At 40.1% G+C, this 19763-nt stretch overlaps 1 protein-coding gene across 2 annotated transcripts in view; it reads left to right on the top strand.

Moving 5' to 3' along the window:
- LOC119785457 (myomesin-2-like) overlaps nt 1-19763 on the top strand; it is a 56776-nt gene extending 37013 nt beyond the window's left edge. For both annotated transcript variants that reach the window (XM_038288147.1, XM_038288146.1), the window contains 20 exons: nt 296-483; nt 586-712; nt 2696-2874; nt 2973-3087; nt 3748-3907; nt 7185-7291; nt 7384-7428; nt 7512-7648; nt 10172-10316; nt 10485-10544; nt 10687-10754; nt 10842-10955; nt 11049-11136; nt 11228-11266; nt 12709-12814; nt 13728-13891; nt 15611-15647; nt 15739-15761; nt 17548-17603; nt 18594-19763. In XM_038288147.1, coding sequence (XP_038144075.1) covers nt 296-483; nt 586-712; nt 2696-2874; nt 2973-3087; nt 3748-3907; nt 7185-7291; nt 7384-7428; nt 7512-7648; nt 10172-10316; nt 10485-10544; nt 10687-10754; nt 10842-10955; nt 11049-11136; nt 11228-11266; nt 12709-12814; nt 13728-13891; nt 15611-15647; nt 15739-15761; nt 17548-17603; nt 18594-19097 — 2462 coding nt within the window. In that variant the 3' untranslated portion in view covers nt 19098-19763. The remainder of the gene's footprint in view (nt 1-295; nt 484-585; nt 713-2695; nt 2875-2972; nt 3088-3747; nt 3908-7184; nt 7292-7383; nt 7429-7511; nt 7649-10171; nt 10317-10484; nt 10545-10686; nt 10755-10841; nt 10956-11048; nt 11137-11227; nt 11267-12708; nt 12815-13727; nt 13892-15610; nt 15648-15738; nt 15762-17547; nt 17604-18593) is intronic.

Raw genomic sequence — 19763 nt, 5'->3', positions numbered from 1 at the left:
TATGATTTCAGATAAAGCCACTTTTTTCAAAAGTGCTCGTTGTAGAAATTCAAGCTGTTGACCTCTCTGTTGACACCATCTGAATGGCATTAAAGATAAAATGATGTAATTTGGCCTTGCAGACGCTTCAAGCATAACCCAGGCTTTAGTCTTTGCACTTAAATTGTCTTCAATAATAGATGACAAAAGGTTTTCAGCCATAATGCATATCTGACCGCAATATCTGTTGTCTGCTGTAGTTTTTCACATGTATGAAGTTCAAACTGGAACATGTAGAACTCTTTGAAACTTCCAGCCACTCCCAGTGCACCGTTCGGTATCACCATGCTGAGCTGCGACGGCTCCTCCATGACTTTGGCCTGGAAGAGTCCCAAACACTGTGGCGGCTCCAAGATCAACGCTTATTACATCGACAAGCGTGACGCTGATACTTTGGTGTGGAAGGAGGTCAACCTGGCCGCCGTCACTGAAAGGACCTGTACTGTGAGTTCTCTGATTACGCAGAGCTCTTTAACTCGAAAGAATCCCAAATATATTTCTACTGTAAAATAAATACCCGAGAGTCAAGCTGTGTTTGTGTTTTAGGTGGACCATCTAACAGAGGGAACTTTTTACGAGTTCAGGATCCAGGCTGGTAATCTAGCAGGTGTTGGTCTACCTTCAGCTCCCAGTACCCCGATGAAATGTGAAGCTTGGACCATGGAGGTGCCAGGTACAGTACAGCCTCATATCCCCCAAGGTTTTTAATTAGGGAATATTCAGCTTTGGTTCAGTCAATTATTTCAAAACACTGACAGTTACTAAGATTCAGGGCGTCTGAAAAAGACAACCTTCTTATTCCATGTTTTAGAAATCAGTGAACTAGATAATAACTGCTCATGTTTAAAATTGTGATGTAAATACAGGGATATGATTGTAACTTTTGGGTTAATATTTACAGGTTCTATTTGAAATGATGGTTAGAGAAGAAATCTCCCTCTTTTCCATCTTCAGACTCAGTCCTGATATGAGCTGGAGGCTCTTTGGTCTCTATTGCAGTCCTTGTTCACCAACCTAGAAGTAGCTCCACTATGAAGGGGATTTTGTTCCATTATCTGTTGCAGGCAAACAACCCGATTTGTGAATGGAAATGTGAGGTAAAAAGAAAAGCAATTAGACTTTGTAACAGCTCTTAATTAGAAAAAAGGTTTTTACAGTAACTTTGCTGTTTCTTTCTGATTTCTTCTTCTTTTTTTATGTATTTTTTACAAGTTTCAATTTTTTTTGTTTTAGTTTTTTAAATTTCTTTTGGTCAGATTTAGTTTTAAAACTTGCATTCTTTTTATATTGTTCATTTATAAGTTTTTATACGTTCATTTCTCTGTAGCGAGGAGCAAAGACACATTTTCATTGGTCTGCATGGATGTTAGCCAGAACATTTCTATTGGAGTGAGTGTTTTTCTTGGGCTTGAATTGAAGAGAAGGAAGATACATGAAAAATACAATTGTAAAATATAAAGTCTGTACAAAATTGTTTTAAATTAAAATTTAAGACAACAGTAATGTTACTCTCAAAACTTTTTTTGATTACCAATTATCACTTCTTTTTAATCTTTTTAAAATTTACTAAACAGGTTCTTTGCTTGTAACAATAAAGGAACTAAATGTACTCCATACTCCACCAGATTATTAGTTATTTAATGTTCTCATTTAAATCTGAGGACATCTAACAACAAATGATTTGTCAGCTAATATGCCTAGACTGTTAGGAGGGGTTATAGGACAAACGCACATAAAGACAGACAGAACAGCTGAAAAGTTTTAATTATTAGAACAAGGTAACATCAACATATGGGTTCCAAGCAGAATAGAAAGCTGAAATCAAACTGATTAGCACATAGACGGTGAGGTGACAGGGGAAAACAAAGGCTAAAAACAGAAGGCAGTCATGACAGGAGGTGAACAGGATCTGACTGATTACTTTTTGCAGGAAAAGAAAATGGGAAAACATACTAAACATGAAATTTGATATGATACTTAGTTAGAGAAAATGCAAGAAGAAAATTCAAATCATGAAAAAAAAAATCCAAACAGGAAAAAATAAAAACAGGAAAAAAGGAAAAAGGATATATATGGCAAAATCTAGACCTAAAGAACATTAAAAAGCAATGCTTATAGACCACAATAGAATAAAAATGGAAATACTTGCTTTCATCTGTTAGATGTTTAATATATGATTGACTGAAAGAAGCTGTTGGTCCTTGAGTTCTGCGTTTCTGAGCAGATATATTTGTTCTGTGGATTAAAAAATGTTGAGGTATTTCTGTTCTTAGCCTCACAGGCTTCAAACGAATGTCATGAGAGAGAAGAATGAGTTACACAGCCTCCTTCATGGTATGAAGGGGAGGACTGTTTTTTTGAGGAGATCCATTTGGCCAGTGAAATACATTTTAACCTAACAGCGAATGGCTTTGATGAACTCAAGTTGTTCTTCCTCCAAATGTTCAACTGTTAGAAAGTTATTTTTGTAGGGGGTGGGTTGGTTCCCCTGGGGGGAGGGTGTGTGTGTGTTTTTGCAAGGTATGAATTTATTTACAGAAATGCATCAGTCAGAGCCCTATTACTCTGTCTGAGGACGTTAAATAAATTTGAACTTTTTCTCTTGCAATAAATGCCGCTGTCTCAGCTTCCTAACTTCACATTTCTGTCGATTAAGGTCCAGCCTATGACCTGGGCTTCAGTGAGGTCAGAAGTAACTCTCTGGTCGTCCTATGGAAAGCTCCTGTTTATACTGGAGCCAGTGCTGTCACCGGATACTTTGTGGACATGGCCAAGAAGGGTTCCAGTGAGTTTGTAACTCTGAACGAGGAGCCAGTGAGTCATCGTTACCTGCAGGTAGGAGACCTGATCAGTTATCTGTGATATGCTAGTTTAAGTTGCACCTTGAGCCAACTCTGCACGTGATGCTGCTGCATTCCCCTGGTTCGCTGCAGGTCACCGGACTGGAGGAAGGGAGTACCTACGTCTTTAGAGTCCGTGCAGTCAACTCAAACGGTGTCGGTGAAGCTTCTGAGCTGTCTGAGCCGGTCTGTGCCAGAGCTCTTCCAGGTAACACCAAAGCAGCGCTGCTGTTACATCACTTATGTTAGATGCAGTCAGCAGAAACCTCTTCAGAAAACTCTGGGTCCAGGAAAAAAACAAGGACGTACAAGCTGCAGAGCAGAACTGCTAAGAACCACATCACCATGAACCCCAATTTCCTTTGATTTTGTCAAAATATGGAATATAAAATCTATTTTCTAGCCTTTTCAGCAGTCAAACCCTTTGAATAACTTCTGACCTGACCTAATCTGATTTCTCTTTTAAATGGTTCGCTTTGGGGCGCTTTGGTTCACCTTTCATGACCTCTTCTCTTTTTAATGGTAGCGGCACAAACAGTTCATTTAAATTCCTTCTTCTCTGTTGCTGCTGTTTCTCTGCTCTGCATCATCATTATCTCCCACTTGACGCATCTGGGAAATCTGGTGCAGAAGATTTGTTTTGTTTTTTTTGGTTTGCAGATCTTTAGATCTTTTCCGTTCACTGTTAAGTTTTTGTAGTCATATCTAGGATCTAGTCAACAGTAAATGAATTATTTTAAAATAATGTCCTTTTTATACCACAGCATTGACTTTGTAAGACAAAATCAAATATTTAGAAAATAAATAACAAAGGAAAAATTGATAAATGTGAAAAAAAAACTGTTAACATGTTTATTTGCATTGACAGGAACAACAGAGATAGTAGCCGGTGTGGACGAGGAGACTGGAGATGTTTTCCTGTCATTTGAGGCCTGTGAGATCTGTGAAACCTCCAAGTTTGTGTGGTCAAAGAACTACAAAGCCATCGGTGATTGCCCCAGGGTCAACGTCACAACCAAGGGCAGAATGTAAGTAAGCCTGCTGTCTTCCAGCTGGGGGGCTTTAAAACATGTGCAGCTCGCTCAATACTTAAAGGTACACTTTGCAACCGGTGTTGATTTTCCAGCGAGGCTCCCCCCAGAGGGCGAAAGTAAAAGTGCACTGTTGTAAAGATGCTCAGCTGTTCTCCTGGTTTCTCCGTCAAGCCAGGCGCGGTTGTTTTGAGCTTAGCAGCGAATGACTAATGCTGCGTTCACACTGGACGTAGCTGGCGCGACAGAAGCAGCGAGTTTACATGCAAAGTCAATGGTTGACGCGCGTCAAGGCGCAGCAAAAGGTCCAGCGGCGCGTTTTGAGCAGCAGGCGCAGCACGTCTGAGCAGCTGAAGCAGCGCGTCGGGCGCGTTTAACGCAGGGAGAGAGACACAGCGCTGATGATCACTCCTCTTAAACAGTTTATTGACGCCTAAATTAACTTAAAATGCAGAAATCTGCCGGCAGAATATGCAGTTTGGATTATTTAGATGAAAAACACCTACCAGCTGCTGCGGTGAACTGCTGCTGATGAAGGGATCCATACTGTCGGCGCATCCCTGGTATGTGGGGGTCTGAGCGGCTCCGACAGAAAAAATATTGAAGGCAGGATAATAATCTGAATGAACTGACTGCACTGATTACGTTTTCAGGTGTATTTTCTCACTTAAACACATATTAAAACTACTTTATTCCCACTGATCACAGCAAATATAGCTGCGAGGCAGAGAAAGGTTAGTGAAGCTCCGCCCAACGCGCCTCAGACACACTTTTGCACCGCGCAGCCAGAGCAGCAAAGCTGCTTCAGCCGCGCGTCAGAACTAATTGGTACAAGCAGCAAAAATGAAGCAGCAGATGCGATTTTGCCGCTTTTGCTGCGTCCGATGTGAACGTAGCATTACTGCACAAAGATTGCCACTGTGCTAGCAACGAGCATGCTTTTAAATGGGGGGTGTAGCAGTTCTCGCCGTAAAGCAAGACTGACTCTCATGAGACTTCTGACTTCTGAGCCTGTGGGTGCGGGTCGGTGCTCCTGCAATTGCAAGTGCAGTATTTCCCCCACAGACCACCAGGGCGGCCGAGAATACCTTTGTTCAACCTGAAATGACTCATTTAATCATCCATAACGTTATGGAACACATGAATTAACTGAAAAATGTTGCATAGTGTGCCTTTAAAGTAACCAGAACTTTTGGTAAGCAACCTGCTTCCTCCATGCAAACCTAAACTACATGGAGAGTCTGTTTCTCGGACTCTTCAAAAAACAAGTCAAGGAGAAAAAAGTATAAAAATGCAAGCTGATAAACATATTTAAAGAAATTACACAATTATTAAAAATGTGTCTCAGTGGCGTTAATGGTTAATGTTCTGGTTATTGATGAAAAGGCGCTAAGTTATGCAGCCGCTGTATTTAAGGAGCCTATTGTGTTATAAATAGGTTCTATTGGACTCTGACTAATTCTAGTGACAGAATAAGGACAAAATAAGGTTTGGATTTGTTTTTCTGGTCATGTTTATTACAGATTTATTAAATTGCAAAAGTATTCAGAGTACATCCTGAAGTCAAAGCCACCCATCCCTATATTATTCAAAAAATCATGAGTTGCAACAGATTACAGATTTTAAAAAAATTACATTTCTGGTAAGTTTTATTGCCATAATCCCAGTAAGGCTTTTATATCTACTACTGTAAAGGGTGTACTGTAGATAAACAGTGACAGGGTATTTATCATTAAATATTCAGAAAACAAAGTGGATGGAAGAACAAATATTATTTGAAAGGTCTCTGCTTTCAGCTGAGAAACTATTTGTTTTGAGATTACCTCTTTAACAGCTGGGAGCAAAAAACAATGAATGTGTCCAGGAAACACACAGCCAGGCAGATGAGCTCCAAGCCAGCTCTCATGTCAGAGGATGAAGAGAGCACATCCAGTTAGTCACAGTCAGAGAAACAGGACCACACTAGTCTAGTAAACTAGCCCCACCGCCAGCGGCCAAAATTATTTTTTACCTGCGACTGGTCTAGCCTCGATCAATGCCCCAGGCCCTAGAACTTGCTGGCCAATCACAACACAGAGATGTGTTTTGAATTTTTGGATGCAAAGCGGGCGGGGTTTTGAGGGGGCGACGCTGGAGAAAGCACAACAAGGAACTTGACGACAACTGTTGAACAGTTCTCATTTGACTCAGATTTGGAATCAGTTTTGGAAGGATTAGACTTGGGGTTTTCGTTGAGTTGTGAGCAGGAAGAGGCTCTACGCTCATTCATTTTCAAGAACGTATTCGCCGTTTTACTGACAAGCTGTTTGTTTACACTCCCCCACCAGCTTTCTGTCGCGCTTACTACGTCACAGTCAGTTGCGCTCATTGGTCAGAGCGTTGGCCAATAGGCACAGACATGGTTTGAAAAACTACGGGTTGTTCTTATCAACAATCTTCTGATGTCTCAATAATCGGGCCCAGACTAAATTACACATTTAATCTCACATTTAGTCTGGTTTATCAGGCTACGACCACACTGAAAAACAGGCCAAGCTCAAACATCAATGCAAAAAGGAGTTGATGGCAGCAGCACAGCTGATGTTCTCTCCAGGATGGAGTCACAGCCAAACAATGAATGAATGCACAATGAAGGAAGTAGGTGGGGCTAAGTAGCATTGGCAAGAATTTAAACCTCTGTTCATCGATATAAGAGAAACGGCTGCAGAGACTTTTTGGTTTATCATTTCTCCCCCATAAACCACAAAAAGTAGTTCTGAAAAGACTATGAATTCTATTTCTAATCTTTAGGGTTGTCATATCGCGTTGCATAAATTTGACTCTACTTTTGTCAGTTTATCGTTAATATACTGACAATTTAAATGTCATATTAGTTAGAACATTCCTCCTGAGAAAATCAATGTTTTACAGTAACTTAGGGTTCCAGGTGAAAGACTTTAAAGGTTGATGCAACATTAGGTGTTGCAAAACCTGTTTGTTTCTTCTGTTAGCTTTTTCTAAAATTGAAAGGAATCGAAAACAAAACAGAACTTTAGAAAACTGACAGAATACCAGCAAATAAGAGCTACCCTGCAGAAGTTGGAGGATCAACTCCTAACAGCGGTTTTCAGCTTTGCTCCCTCTCCAGTTTGCATTTTTTGGATGAAATAGTTGTTTAAAAGCATGCATACATGTAATAAACTTAGTGGTCGGACCAAGAATATAGTAGTTTGGACATATTTATGAGAGTGAGAGCAGTTCCTTGACAGTGATATGATGGTTGTGTGACTCACAGATCCAGACTTACCTTCACCAACCCTGATAAGGAGGATTTGGGCAGATACTCTGTGGTCGTCACCGACACAGATGGGGTTTCCTCCAGCCACACTCTGACTGAGGACGGTACGTCATGACCTTCAGAACCTTCTGAACATTTCAGACTCTTTTTTTGCTGACGCTGATGTTCTGGTTGTGTCATTGGATCCTTTCTCTAGCTCTGAACACGATGCTTGAACTCAGCTATGCCATCAGGCACCCAGGTAAACATTGGCATCACCTGTTGTGTCTTTTTTTCTTGGTGACCAAATGTCAGAGTGTTTGTCTTGTGTTTGTCTCTGTGCAGTGGTTCCGCTGAAACACAACCTGAACTATGAGATTCTGGAGAAGGGACATGTTCGTTTCTGGCTGCAGGCCGTCAAGCTGTCTCCATCCGTCTCCTACAGGTTCATCGTCAATGACAAGGAGGTCACCAGTGGCGAGGTATAATGCCATACACAAGTAACACCTCAGATACACCAGAATCAGATGATATGCAAATGTGCAAATGTGCAGAAGTGCTTTCTGGTATCTGTTGCTCAGTTTGAATGACCATAGTAAGGTTTTGCTGCAAAAATGACCCTCCTCTTCTCTCTGGTTTGCTTAGATTTCTATGTAATAATCTGAGACTGCGGCCATTGCTCAATATGTGTACTTGTGTGTTCTCATGTCCACTTTGCTCGTGAAACGTCATCAGCCTCAGCCCTAGTGCTGTTCCAATTCACAAGAACACAAGACCGAGAACGAACAAAGTCCCCAGCTGTTGTTCTCGCCTCTACTTCTTCACCCAGCATGCATCAGCACAGACTCTTCCGCTTTTAAGATTGACAGCTGTCCCAGCATGCATTGCGTCATCAGCAGTCTCCAAGGGAGGGATCACAGAGCTCAGAGAACCAAGTTAAAAGTTCTCTTTTCTGTTGCCGTTGTTCTATAAAAGCACGTTTTAATATCATTTGAGGCAAGAAAATTATACTTTTAAGCATCACTATACGGCCCATTTACTGATTTAGTGCGTATTTAGAAAAAAAAAAATTCTGAGGTTGAGAGGATCGCGGCAACCAGCGGACCTCCGAGGCTAACCGCAGCCAAGGCTATCCCATCTGCAGCAGCTCTCTCTCTGCATAGCCATGTGTGAAGTACAGCTGGCTCTGATAGCAATTTTTTTTATTTTATTTGGTAAAATGTTCATTTGATTTGTGTTTATCTGACTCTGTTTATTATTATTTCCCCAATAAATGAAAAAAGTAAGAATTTATTATTATCTAGAGACTGTTAGTAACGGGAGGTGAAATGCAGCTCCTGACGATAGTGTGGTGACCTCACAAGTACCCTTCTGTTCTAATTGACCTAGATTTATACTATGTGTCCCCGTTCTCCCCAAGTCCATATATTCCTGTGTTGCCAAGAACATATTTGGTGAGAACACGAATCTGTGCTCTTGTGAATTGAGAAACAGCCTGGGAGTCTCTATGAAATGTATCCTCCTCCTCATCCTCCTCATCTACAGCAGTAAGCTGCATTTCCTTTTGGTTGCAAACCTCTAACACTGTCCACATTGCATCACATTCAGAGGTGTGATTATAGGCCTGTGTCTTTGCTTCTTTACCATTTGTTTTCATTTCCACCACCTTTTGTTTGCAGCAATGGTTATGATGTAACAGAAATGAAAGGGGTTCTAGAGCAGATATATGGGCTACATATAGTAGGTCCACTCAGAGTTGAACACGTGCTTAACAAGTATGTAAAGCCATTACACTGTTTAGACAAGTAACCATGACAACAGACAACAGGAAGTGACTATTTCACCCCACTAAACTAGAGATTTTAATGCATAGATGAAAAAAATACACATATGGAGAATGTGTTTAATAGAGCAATAGCGCTACAGCTGCAAAGGAGAAGAAGTTGGTAAGGGAGAAGATTGCTACTCCGGTTAATGTGCAAGTTTATATGCATTCTGGTATGGCAGGCTGTTTTAGCATTTATTAAAAGCACTCTCCTCTGTGTTGTTCCATTTGAAGATCACTAAAATAAGATTCTTCCTGGTTGAAATCACACTCCTACACTGCAAAAAATCTAAATCTAGATAAGTAATTTTTTCTTAAAATAAGTGCATTTGTTCTTGAATTGAGGAGGTAAAAGAGACATTTTGCCAATGGAACAAGACAATTTACACTTAAAATAAGAAAACACAATTGCATTGTCTTATTTCAAGTGCATATTATCTAATGATCTTATTTTAAGAGTAAAATTACTCATTCCATTGGCAAACTATCTCATTTACCTACTCAAATTAAGGGTGAATACACTTAATTTAAGAATTTTTTGCTTATTTCTAGATCGTTTTTGCAGTGTAGTTGGAACTGTAATAATGGATTTTCTAAATTACATTTTTTGCAGAAGAAATTCAATTTCAGAAAGTAAAAGAAAAAAACTATATTTATAATAATTAAGCTTAGATACCTAGAAATGTTTACAGATTTGAAGTGGCTGTTTTGACATTTATCCCCTTCCCCTCTGTTCAGTCATTGCATGCCTTCTCAGCTCTCAAATCAGCCAATTCAGCCTGTCACCGGCAGGTTCTGCTTTCATCTGCCTCTTCCAGGCTGCTACCTGTCGGTTCTGCTTGTCACCAACTGGTTCAATTGTCAGTGAAAAGCACAAGCTTTCTGCCAGTCAGCCTGCCTCCATTCATTACAATCTTTTTTTAGTCAAGATTTGAAACCAATGGAAATCTTTCCCAGTTTCCTTACTCATCATATCACAAGCTATTTCTATTTTGGTTATTTCAAAAGGGTTGATGAGTTGAGAGATGGTTGATTGTAATGGGACACGGTGTAGAAAACAGGTCTGAAAGGCACCATTGGAACACATAAGGGAAGATATGCTGTGAGAAAGAAACTGGGATTATTGTGACTTTTGAGGCTGTTTAGTGTAAAATTGCCTATTAATGAATTTATTTCTCAGGGTCAAAAGATCAGCCATGATGTGGCTTCAGGGGTCATCCAGATGACAGTGGATCATTTCACCCGAGCCAATGAGGGGACATACACGGTCCAGATCACTGACGGCAAGGCCAAAACCCAGAGCTCCCTGGTCCTTGTGGGAGATGGTAAGACTGTTTCAGAAATAATGAGGTGCCTGAGCAAAGCTGCTGTGATAAATTTTAATGGACATATGTGGAGAAATAGGATCTGTGTCAGAATTAGACTTAATTTAATTATCATGGTTCATTTCTGAGAAATATTTGGGGTTTGGTTTTGTTTTCTGTTTTTCTTAGCATTCAAGGCTGCCCTGAAGGAGGCTGAGTTTCAGAGGAAAGAGCACATTAGGAAGCAAGGTAGAAGCACATTTAAAGGCCAAATATATTTTAAAATGAAGCTTTTTGTTGCTCCGCCTGAACTCTAACTGGATTATAGATTAATCAACATGTTATACGTTGGCTTTCATCTGCCAGAAATTATGATTTTTTTCTGTTTTAGGTCCACATTTCTCTGAGTATCTGCACTTCACTGTCTCTGAGGACTGTACAGTGATGCTCACCTGCAAGGTTACATGTTTTTAAAACAGGTATCATATCTGTCCCCAGCTTAACTGGACTGTAGAGATTAAGCTTTTTTCTCTGGTGTGATTTTAGGTGGCTAATGTGAAAAAGGACACAACTTTCCACTGGTACAAAGAAGATGATGAGATTGTCCCAGAGACTCCCCCCAATGTCATGTCTGGAGCCGTCTCTCTTCCTCTGCCTTTGGTAAAAACATTCATCTGATGTGTAATTAATTATGGAATTGCTGTTAAAATTGTTTCAAAAAGGTTTTAAAAACGACCCAACCTGTTTTTAAAGTTCTCCAGAAAGGATCAGGGAGTCTATAAGGCTGTGCTGAGTGATGACAAAGGAAAGGACACTTCTGTTTATGACATTTCAGGCCAAGGTACTCGAGACGTAAACACTCAGTCACATTTATTTTACTTGAACAGAAATCCTAATGTGCTGATTACGTTTTTTCCCTCTTTGGTTTTCAGTGTTTGATGACATCATCAATGCAATTGCTCGCAATGCTGGTAGGTTCCAATCGGCTGAGTTTGTTTTTGCCTTGCAATTTTTGAAGCCGAAATATTGGTTTTCTCTCTCACTTACACAATTAAGATGACAAAAATATGACCAATGGTACACAAGTTAAAGGAAACAGCGGTGGCCTAGTGGTTAGGGCATTGCACTTGGGTTCCAGAGGTACTGAGTTCAAGCCCCACTCCCTGATTGCCACTCTGGGTCCCTGAGCAAGACCCTTAACCCCACACTGCTCACCAGGTTATGCACAATGGCAGCCCACTGCTCCCCAAGGTGATGGGTTAAATGCAGAGATTGAGCTTTTTCCTTGTGACAGTGTAATGACAATAAAATTTAATTCTATTCTACTCTGTTTCATTCAGTGTTTGCTGAATAATCAGTTTTTTGTGGCTCACAGAGCTGTGAGACAGAACTAGGGCCCACAGCATCACAGGCCCTCCACCATACTTCACAGAGGTTATGTGGAGATTTTGCATTATCTTTCTCCAAACCCAACTTATATCTTTGCTTGTGGAATGCTCGAAGTCGGTATTTTCTGATTAGAATAGAAAAGAATCTAACAACAGAATAAACCTCTTCATCCTTTGCAGCTTTCGCTAATTGGAGTATAGATTTTTTAAGTCCGATACCAATTATTTTGATACCAGTCTTACCGAATTTCTAAAAATGTGTTGCGAATATCTTTGGAGGAATTCTTGAAGCATATGTTTTGTTTTCTTCTCTCATTTACATGTTTAAAATGACGCAAATATAACAAATGTTATGCAACTTAAAGGAAACATTAACGATGGAAAACATGGAGGGAACAGCAATCATGTGCTTCATGTGATTTTAAGTTGTCGTCAGATTTTAATACACAAAAACTATAGTATTAGCCAAAAATATTGTCTCACTGATGTATTGGTCCACTTCTAAACCAGAATTAATAGATTTCAGGTCATAAATTAATACCAAACATGTTTTTATAGAAGTGGTGGTGATATAAATATGGCTCCTTTTCCACTCTAGTATCTAAAAGAATTAAATCCTATCAATGCACCAATAAGAAGAGAGTATATAGAAACTTTTATAAACCTTAAAAATCTTCAGTCTTATTTATTCTTACTGCTAATTCCCAAATAATTGAACTTGATTTGTTTAAAGAAACACATCAACCCACCTCCATTAAAAAAACAAACTTAGTGAAAAGTTGCACCTTTTAAATGCTCGACTTTGATAAAGTAACACAAGATACATTACTTTACATTTTTACTTGCTGTGCAGCCTTTGGTTGGAAGAATTGAAGAAGAGTTTATATGCAGTAGCCGACAAGAAACCAACTGTTTAGAAACTTCTACATGAACAGAGCAACAGGAACCATTTTTAAAGCAGAAATAAACTTTGAATCTTTTCCCTGATTCATGAAGAGATGTTTGTTTTTTATTTTTTTATTTAGGTGCGTCAGCCTCTGAGCTGGTCCTGCAGTGTACTCCAGAGGGCATCAGGCTGCAGTGCTACATGAACTACTACACAGAGGAGATGAAGACTGTCTGGAAGCACAAGTAATACATTTATATATTACACTAAAAATTTAAAGATATGTAATTTTTCTTGAAATGTTTGTATTTTCCATTGATTTGAGCAGGTATGACATTTTTCAACGGAAAGAGATGTTTTTAATATACATATACATATATAAAATGCACTTTGAATTTAGATAAGGGATAAAAAAATAAATAAATAAAAAATATATATATATTTTTTTATTTTATTTTTTATCCCTTATCTAAATTCAAAGTGCATTTTATTTAATTAACTTTTTTTTAGGGGAAAATATGTAGATCATCAGATTTAACAGCTAAAATAACGGGAATGTAGGCTACACTTATTTTCTCACATCTTTGCTGATGTTTAGATCATTTTTTGCAGAATAAATAGCATAATCGTGCTGCTAATCAGGCCAAGTTGTTTTCTCTCTGTGGACAGAGCATGGCAGAGACAAAGGGATCCCATTCAATATGCATCTCAGCATTAAGCAACATTTACATCATAAAAAAGGAACATTTGGGATTGTTTGACTCTTCAAATTGAAACTTTGTTTTACTTAATCCCAATTATTCCCTTATATCTGATCTCTTACCTGAGATTCTAATTACTTCCTCTTTTCTGATCAATACAAAGGATTTTCAGTTCTTTGTTTTCTAGGCTCTGTTGAGGCCAAAGTTTTGGTTAAGAGAAGGTTTCACTGATGAAAAAGAGAAACGATTTTTAGCACGCAGTTAATCTCTGCGAAATAACAGTGTAATTCATGTGTTCTGGTCCTCATTGTTTAGGATTTCTTTACTTCTTTCCAGGGAAATGTTGTGTTTCAGAATAAAAAGATGTTGAGTTTCAGACTCTTCGTCTCATTTGAACAGCTTGTGTTAGAAATATCTCATTTGCTAGTGTATGCTGGTGATGTGTGTGAAACTGCAGGGACAGTAAGATCGCATCCTCTGAGAAGATGAGGATCGGCGGCACTGCAGAGATGGCCTGGATGCAGATTTGCGATCCATCCGATAAGGAGAAGGGTCACTACGCCATTGAGATCTCAGATGGGGTAACAACCCACACCCGGACATTTGACCTCTCTGGACAAGGTATGAAACCAGGGCTGCCTGTGCAGCTGTATGGTGGATAAACAACATTATATAACCAGAGCTGCACCACCTGCTGTATCACAAGATGTTATTTTTTATTTTTATTAATTCCTCAAGATTATTTAAAAACGAGTAACATGGGGGGACCAAAAATTTTTGATGTCTCACCATCTATTAACTTATTTTTAAACAATTTAGTCTAATAAATAAAGTCAGGAAAATATGTCAATCCTGTCTCAGAAATAGGTTGTAGTTTTCACTTTTATTTGCATTTTCTCTTTGTCATGATTTTCTTAAGGGATCTGACCCAAATGCAGTAAACCAGAGAGACCAGGGTAGTTCAGGGTCCGTGGGAACTTTGAACGATGACTTTGGAGAAACAGAGCAAATAGGACTCACGTTAGTGGAGAAAACCTTCTTCCCAGGATCCAGTCTTATGTGGGTTAACCAGAGGGAGGAACTCGTTGGAGAGCAGACAGGTTTTAATTTGGTTGGTTCCTGAGGCACTATTTAGCAGACTGTCACTTGGAATCCAGGAGGTCTTGAACGGAACTTGTGGAGGTTAATCCCCTGCTCAGTGTGAGACTCAAACAATCCTTCCAGGGGAAGAAGGCCAAAAACATCCAGCTTGCAGGATGGCTTCCTGCCGATAGGCAAAGACAAAAAAAAAACAGTTAGAACTCAGAGAAACAAAGACTCAGTTAGACTCAGCTAATCTCAGCTTGGCTAGAGTACCCAAAACTGGCAAACACTCTGGCGTTGAGATAGTGACAGTCCTTAAGTAGTCCTCAGTGATGAACCAACCAGCCGCAGGTGTGCGAGAGGACCAACGAGAAGAGGGCACCATCTGGTGGTGGAGGAAGAGAAAGACACAAAAAAAAAACACAACCCACACAAACTGGATTCCTAACACTCTGCCTTTTTTTTCTATGGCTAAACAATTTTTTTTTCTGGATATGTACTTCTAAAAGTTTTCTTTTATAACATTAGGGCCAATTTAGAAATCTTTTGGGACTTTAAGGGAGGGATACCAGGATTTTGGTGGGGAAAAAAGCAGGAAAAATACCAGACTATTATTTTTATTTTAAGGCAAATAAATAAACAGCAAATAAATATGTAAATAATAATAATAAAATATTTGTAGATCTGAAGATACATTACGGCGTTAGGTGTGTAACGTCCTCCAACCACTGCAAATTACACACCTGCAGGAGCTATTTTTGATATTATTAACCCTTTATTTTTACAGGGAGACAGAAGATCTCATTTAGAAGAAAGCCTTGTTGGCACAGATGTTAAAACTGATTAGATGTTGATTCCAGGACAGGAGGCTGTGTGGGAGAAATTCTAACAGCTCTGCCATTAAACAGGATTTAGCTCTCCATCCCAAAAGCTACAGAGGATTCATGTTTCAAACTGGGCTATGATAGTAATTAGTTAGACTTAATATCAGTCACCTGCAGTAGACCCTCTGATTAATTGATATATTTCCAAAATGCATTTCTTATTCCAGCATCTCCTGAAACAGGCAGGATGGTGCTGTCCAAAAGCTTTCTGTGCCTCCTCTGAATGCATGTCCATGAGAACAGCTGCATCCTATGCTGACAGCTCTTGCTGTAGCTGCGGTGTTTAAACTGGTCCGGAAAGGGTTGGATTTATTGTTTCTAACTGGACTGGACCGTTTCTTCTCTAATGAATGTCTTTGTTTTCCTTTGGCAGCTTACACTGATGCATATGAGGAGTATCTGAGGCTTAAGTAAGTTGTTTTGACAAAATTAAATTGTGGATGTGTATCTAAACACTGAGCCATTTTTGTTCATCAAACTGTTTTTCTTTTCTGTTTTTAGGGCGGCTGCATTTGCTGAGAAGAGTAAGTAAGATCTTATGTTGACATTAGAGGTAGGTAGGGTAGCTAAAAAATTGACTCAAGAATAAAACGTAGATATCCAGGAACCGACTCAATGAATAATTATTTAAGACAGATCAAAATGTTACATTTTGTGCAGATTCTGATTATTCTAAAGACTAGGATAAAATAAATTGGGAGCCATCTGATGATATCGTCATGGTAACAACAGGTAAATATTCCTAACATTGTCCTTGAGGTCAAGGAAATTACCTTTGGAAAGTCCTTAAAGTCATAGGGAAGCCATACTTAACGGTCAAATCATTCTGGCTTAAACATGTGTATAAATTTACTTTAATATTGCCGAAAATTTAGAAAATTTCTATAAAAAAAAAAAATCCTTTCTTAAAATCTGTGTTGTAGTTTTTTTTGTTATCTTATGCAGGCCAGTTAGTTATACGTCAGCCTGTACACCTAAATTCGGCCAATCATATATCAACGGTCATCTGTCAATCAAATTTTTTGGTCATAGAATCTTGATCCATACATCGCAGCTAATATACGCAACGGTTGAAATAATAAATAAGAATCAATTCCTTTCCCATTGAGTTCCGTCCCAGTGTTCACGGGGATGGACGTCTGTGTCTTCAGCAGGCGTACAGCTAACAGAACTGGCAGCGTTGCGAGGCAAGGGCTCAAACATGTACGGCTGTAAGCCTTCTACACCAAACCAAGCTTCTGCAGCCCTGGCGTCCTCTTCCACAACATCTTTTTATCCCCGCTTTCCTCCTCTAAATAAAAAATGTATGACGGAGGAGACTAAACTCTCCTCCTCTTGCATGTTTCCGCTGTCCATAGCGTTCCTTGACAGTGTCGTTTCTAAGTCACCAATTTAGTGCTACTTGGTCGCAATGGAATTTCCCATTGGGAACTAGAGACTGACACGGGAGTGGATTTTCACTCCTGTCCCGTCCCACTCCCACAGAAAAAAATGGTGTCCTGTCCCGATCCCGAGCCAGAGTAAAAATCTAAATCGTGTCCCGTCCCACTCCTGGTGAAATTACTCCCACTCCCATCCCGCTCCCCTTCAGAATGACTCCCGCTCCTGCAGCACTCCCATTCTTGTTGTTTTTGAGCGCGGGTGAAAAACTCAGAGCGGAAGTTACTATTGGTTTGCTCCCGCTCCCGTCTGCTCCCGTTAATGTTTAATCCTGTACCGTCCCAATCCCGTGATCGTTACTAATACTGACTCCCATCCCACGGGAATCCCACGGGAATCCCGTGACCCATGGGATTCCCGAAAAAATGTCAGTCTCTATTGGGAACCTACTAGCACTAAGTTGCTAACTGGTTAGCAAGATGCTTCCAAGGAACCCGCCACAACCAAACTTGCTTGCTACCTTCCGCCACAGCAATCCCGCCCTCTTGATAATCGACCAATCAAATAAATTTTATTTACACGTGTAAAGTAGGGCACAACTCGGCACAATTCGGAAATGCAACGGTTGGAACAGCCCATTTCCCTTTAAAATTTCTTGAATGTGATGTTAACCTGGTTTTCTCATTTTTCCTGATTTTATTATTTTTAAGCTTTCATTCATCTCAGAGGAATAGAAAACCTCCATTAAAGCTTTTTAAACATTCAGAAAAGTTTAATTAAGATTCGAGCCTCAGCTGCAGAGAATAAATATGGCCTCCGAGATTCTTTATTCCTGTCTTCTCTGTGTAAACATCGCCGCCTTGTTAAACCCACACTGTGGGTTTATGTGAGTCATCGAGTCCTGGAATAATATCTGTGCTTTGTCCTCAGACCGTGGCAGAGTGGTTGGTGGACTCCCTGATGTGGTCACTATTATGGAAGAGAAGGTGAGAAGCTTCCAGTCTCTGCATCAACTTTAGAGCCATGTTTGTTTTAGCGGGACGGTTACATCAGCTCTGTAGTAAGAAGGCTGAGGGTCAGAGCTCAACCGCCGCAGCAGCATTCCTGAGGAGCCGAGGCTGGAACGAGACACAAGATAACCGGGGCTGTAAGCTGCTGCAGCTCCTCTGAAACAAAAGATCAGTTGAAGTCTTCAGAGGCCTTTTTAAAAACATATTTATTCTATAATTAATACAAATCTTTATATATATTATATATTATTTAAATATATTTTTTCATCGACTTTATAAAATCCCTTGGGGAGCAGGATTCACTAAATCCACGATCTAACCCTCAGCAGTAGCAAATTTGTCGTAAAAATTATGTGATAACATTCCTCAATAGACTCAGGTGCAAAACAAATGGTTTGAAAGGTCAATAAGGAACTTTTGTTTTCATTATTCCTGACAGCAAGACAAAGACATTCCTTTTGCGTCTGGTAAAGATGTTCTGCAGCAGAACGGCCCTAAACCTGATTTTTTTTTTTTTTTTTTGTAAAGAGAGGCCCTTGTTTTCCTGTGAAGTGTCACTGTAACAGCCTAACGACTGCAAAGCTAAGAGAGAAAAGCAGGAAACACCGACCTTAGTCACCTTCCATTGTGACTTCCTGGTGTTTCTGAGAGTAATGACAAAAAACTTGGATTCAGTTCAGATAAATTCTTTTTGTTTTCCCAACAGAAATATTTATTTTTTCATCTACTAAAAATAAAGCCAGCCACAAAATTCCAGAGAGGAAATTAAAAACGAACTTAATCTGTAGTTTAACAGCCAGTTTAACCAAACATTTCCTCTGATGCGGATCGCTGCTATGCTGGACATTTGACCACAACCACTTAAGGCAGTGTGATAGATTCCTTAGAGGGGAGAGTTTTTAGTTGATTCACATGTGAGTTATTTTTCTGTGTCTGTGTTTAAATCGACTATTCCCTCTGGTCTAGTCTCTGAGCCTGACCTGCACCGTGTTCGGCGAGCCGACTCCTGAGGTCACCTGGTTCAAAAACGAGCAAGAGGTGGCATGCAATGAGCACACCCGGGTCACATTTGATGGCGGGAAGTTCGCCAGCCTGGTGATCAATAAAGTCACCCCCGACGACTCCGGCAAGTACAGCATCAACGTCCGGAACAAATACGGCGGCGAGTTCGTGGAGATCACCGTCAGCGTCTACAGGCACGGGGAGCCGATCCCAGAGCCCAAACTGGGACACCCTAAAACCGCCGCGCCTGCAGCCCAGCCTGCGCCGCCCAAATCCCCAGCCCCCTCCAAGACCCCTACCCCATCTAAGCCCCAGACCCCAGCTCAGTCCATGAAGAGCCCAACCCCTGCCTCCACCCCGGCATCCAAGTCCCCAACCCCCACACCCAAGTCCCCCACTCCCCCCCGTAGTGTCAAGTCCCCAACCCCCCCCAGGTTCATGAAATCTCCCACCCCGCCCAGAAAGTAAGCAATCAATCAAGTATCAATTACTGAGAGCAAAGCAACACTAAAAAATAGAAGGAGGGAGAAATAGGAGCTGTATGTTTCATTTCCTCAGTTAAATTAATAAGTTACTGAATACTATATATTACTATATAATACTATATATACTACTATATAATAATATAGTATATATTACTATATACTCAATTTTACCTTAGAAAAAAGATGAGCCAACAACTAAAAACATGATACTCATTACAAAGTGAGACTAAGATTTAAGAAACTCAATAAACCTCAGAAGCAGGTAATAGTTTTATTAGCAGCGCCCCCTCATGGTTCAGTCGCACCACTTTTCATCCTCCATCCACATAAAATGTTTTCCTTCCACCAAACTTTTTGGATTAATCCGTCAGCTGTCTTGGGTCCCAGAAATAAGAAATGTCAGCCCATTTAGGGTATTAAGCTTGTACCCTAAACCCATTAATATATTGGACCACCCTGAGGGTAAAGTTTCCTCCAAATTTACCTGAAAACTCCTTTAGTTTCTGTTTATTCTAAAGTAACTCGGAAGGAGAGCAAAGATTATGCTCCCTGCCTTCATCTCTGTGCCAGAACTGTCCACCTGCATGTGGACGGTCCTGTTGTTGTCTCTGTAGTGCTTAATGGGAATAAAATGCAAATGTCAACCCGA

This window comes from Cyprinodon tularosa, unplaced genomic scaffold, assembly GCF_016077235.1.
Source record: "Cyprinodon tularosa strain WSP-4 unplaced genomic scaffold, ASM1607723v1 ctg25, whole genome shotgun sequence".
NCBI lineage: Eukaryota > Metazoa > Chordata > Actinopteri > Cyprinodontiformes > Cyprinodontidae > Cyprinodon > Cyprinodon tularosa.
This window is presented reverse-complemented; position numbering and strand designations above follow the sequence as displayed.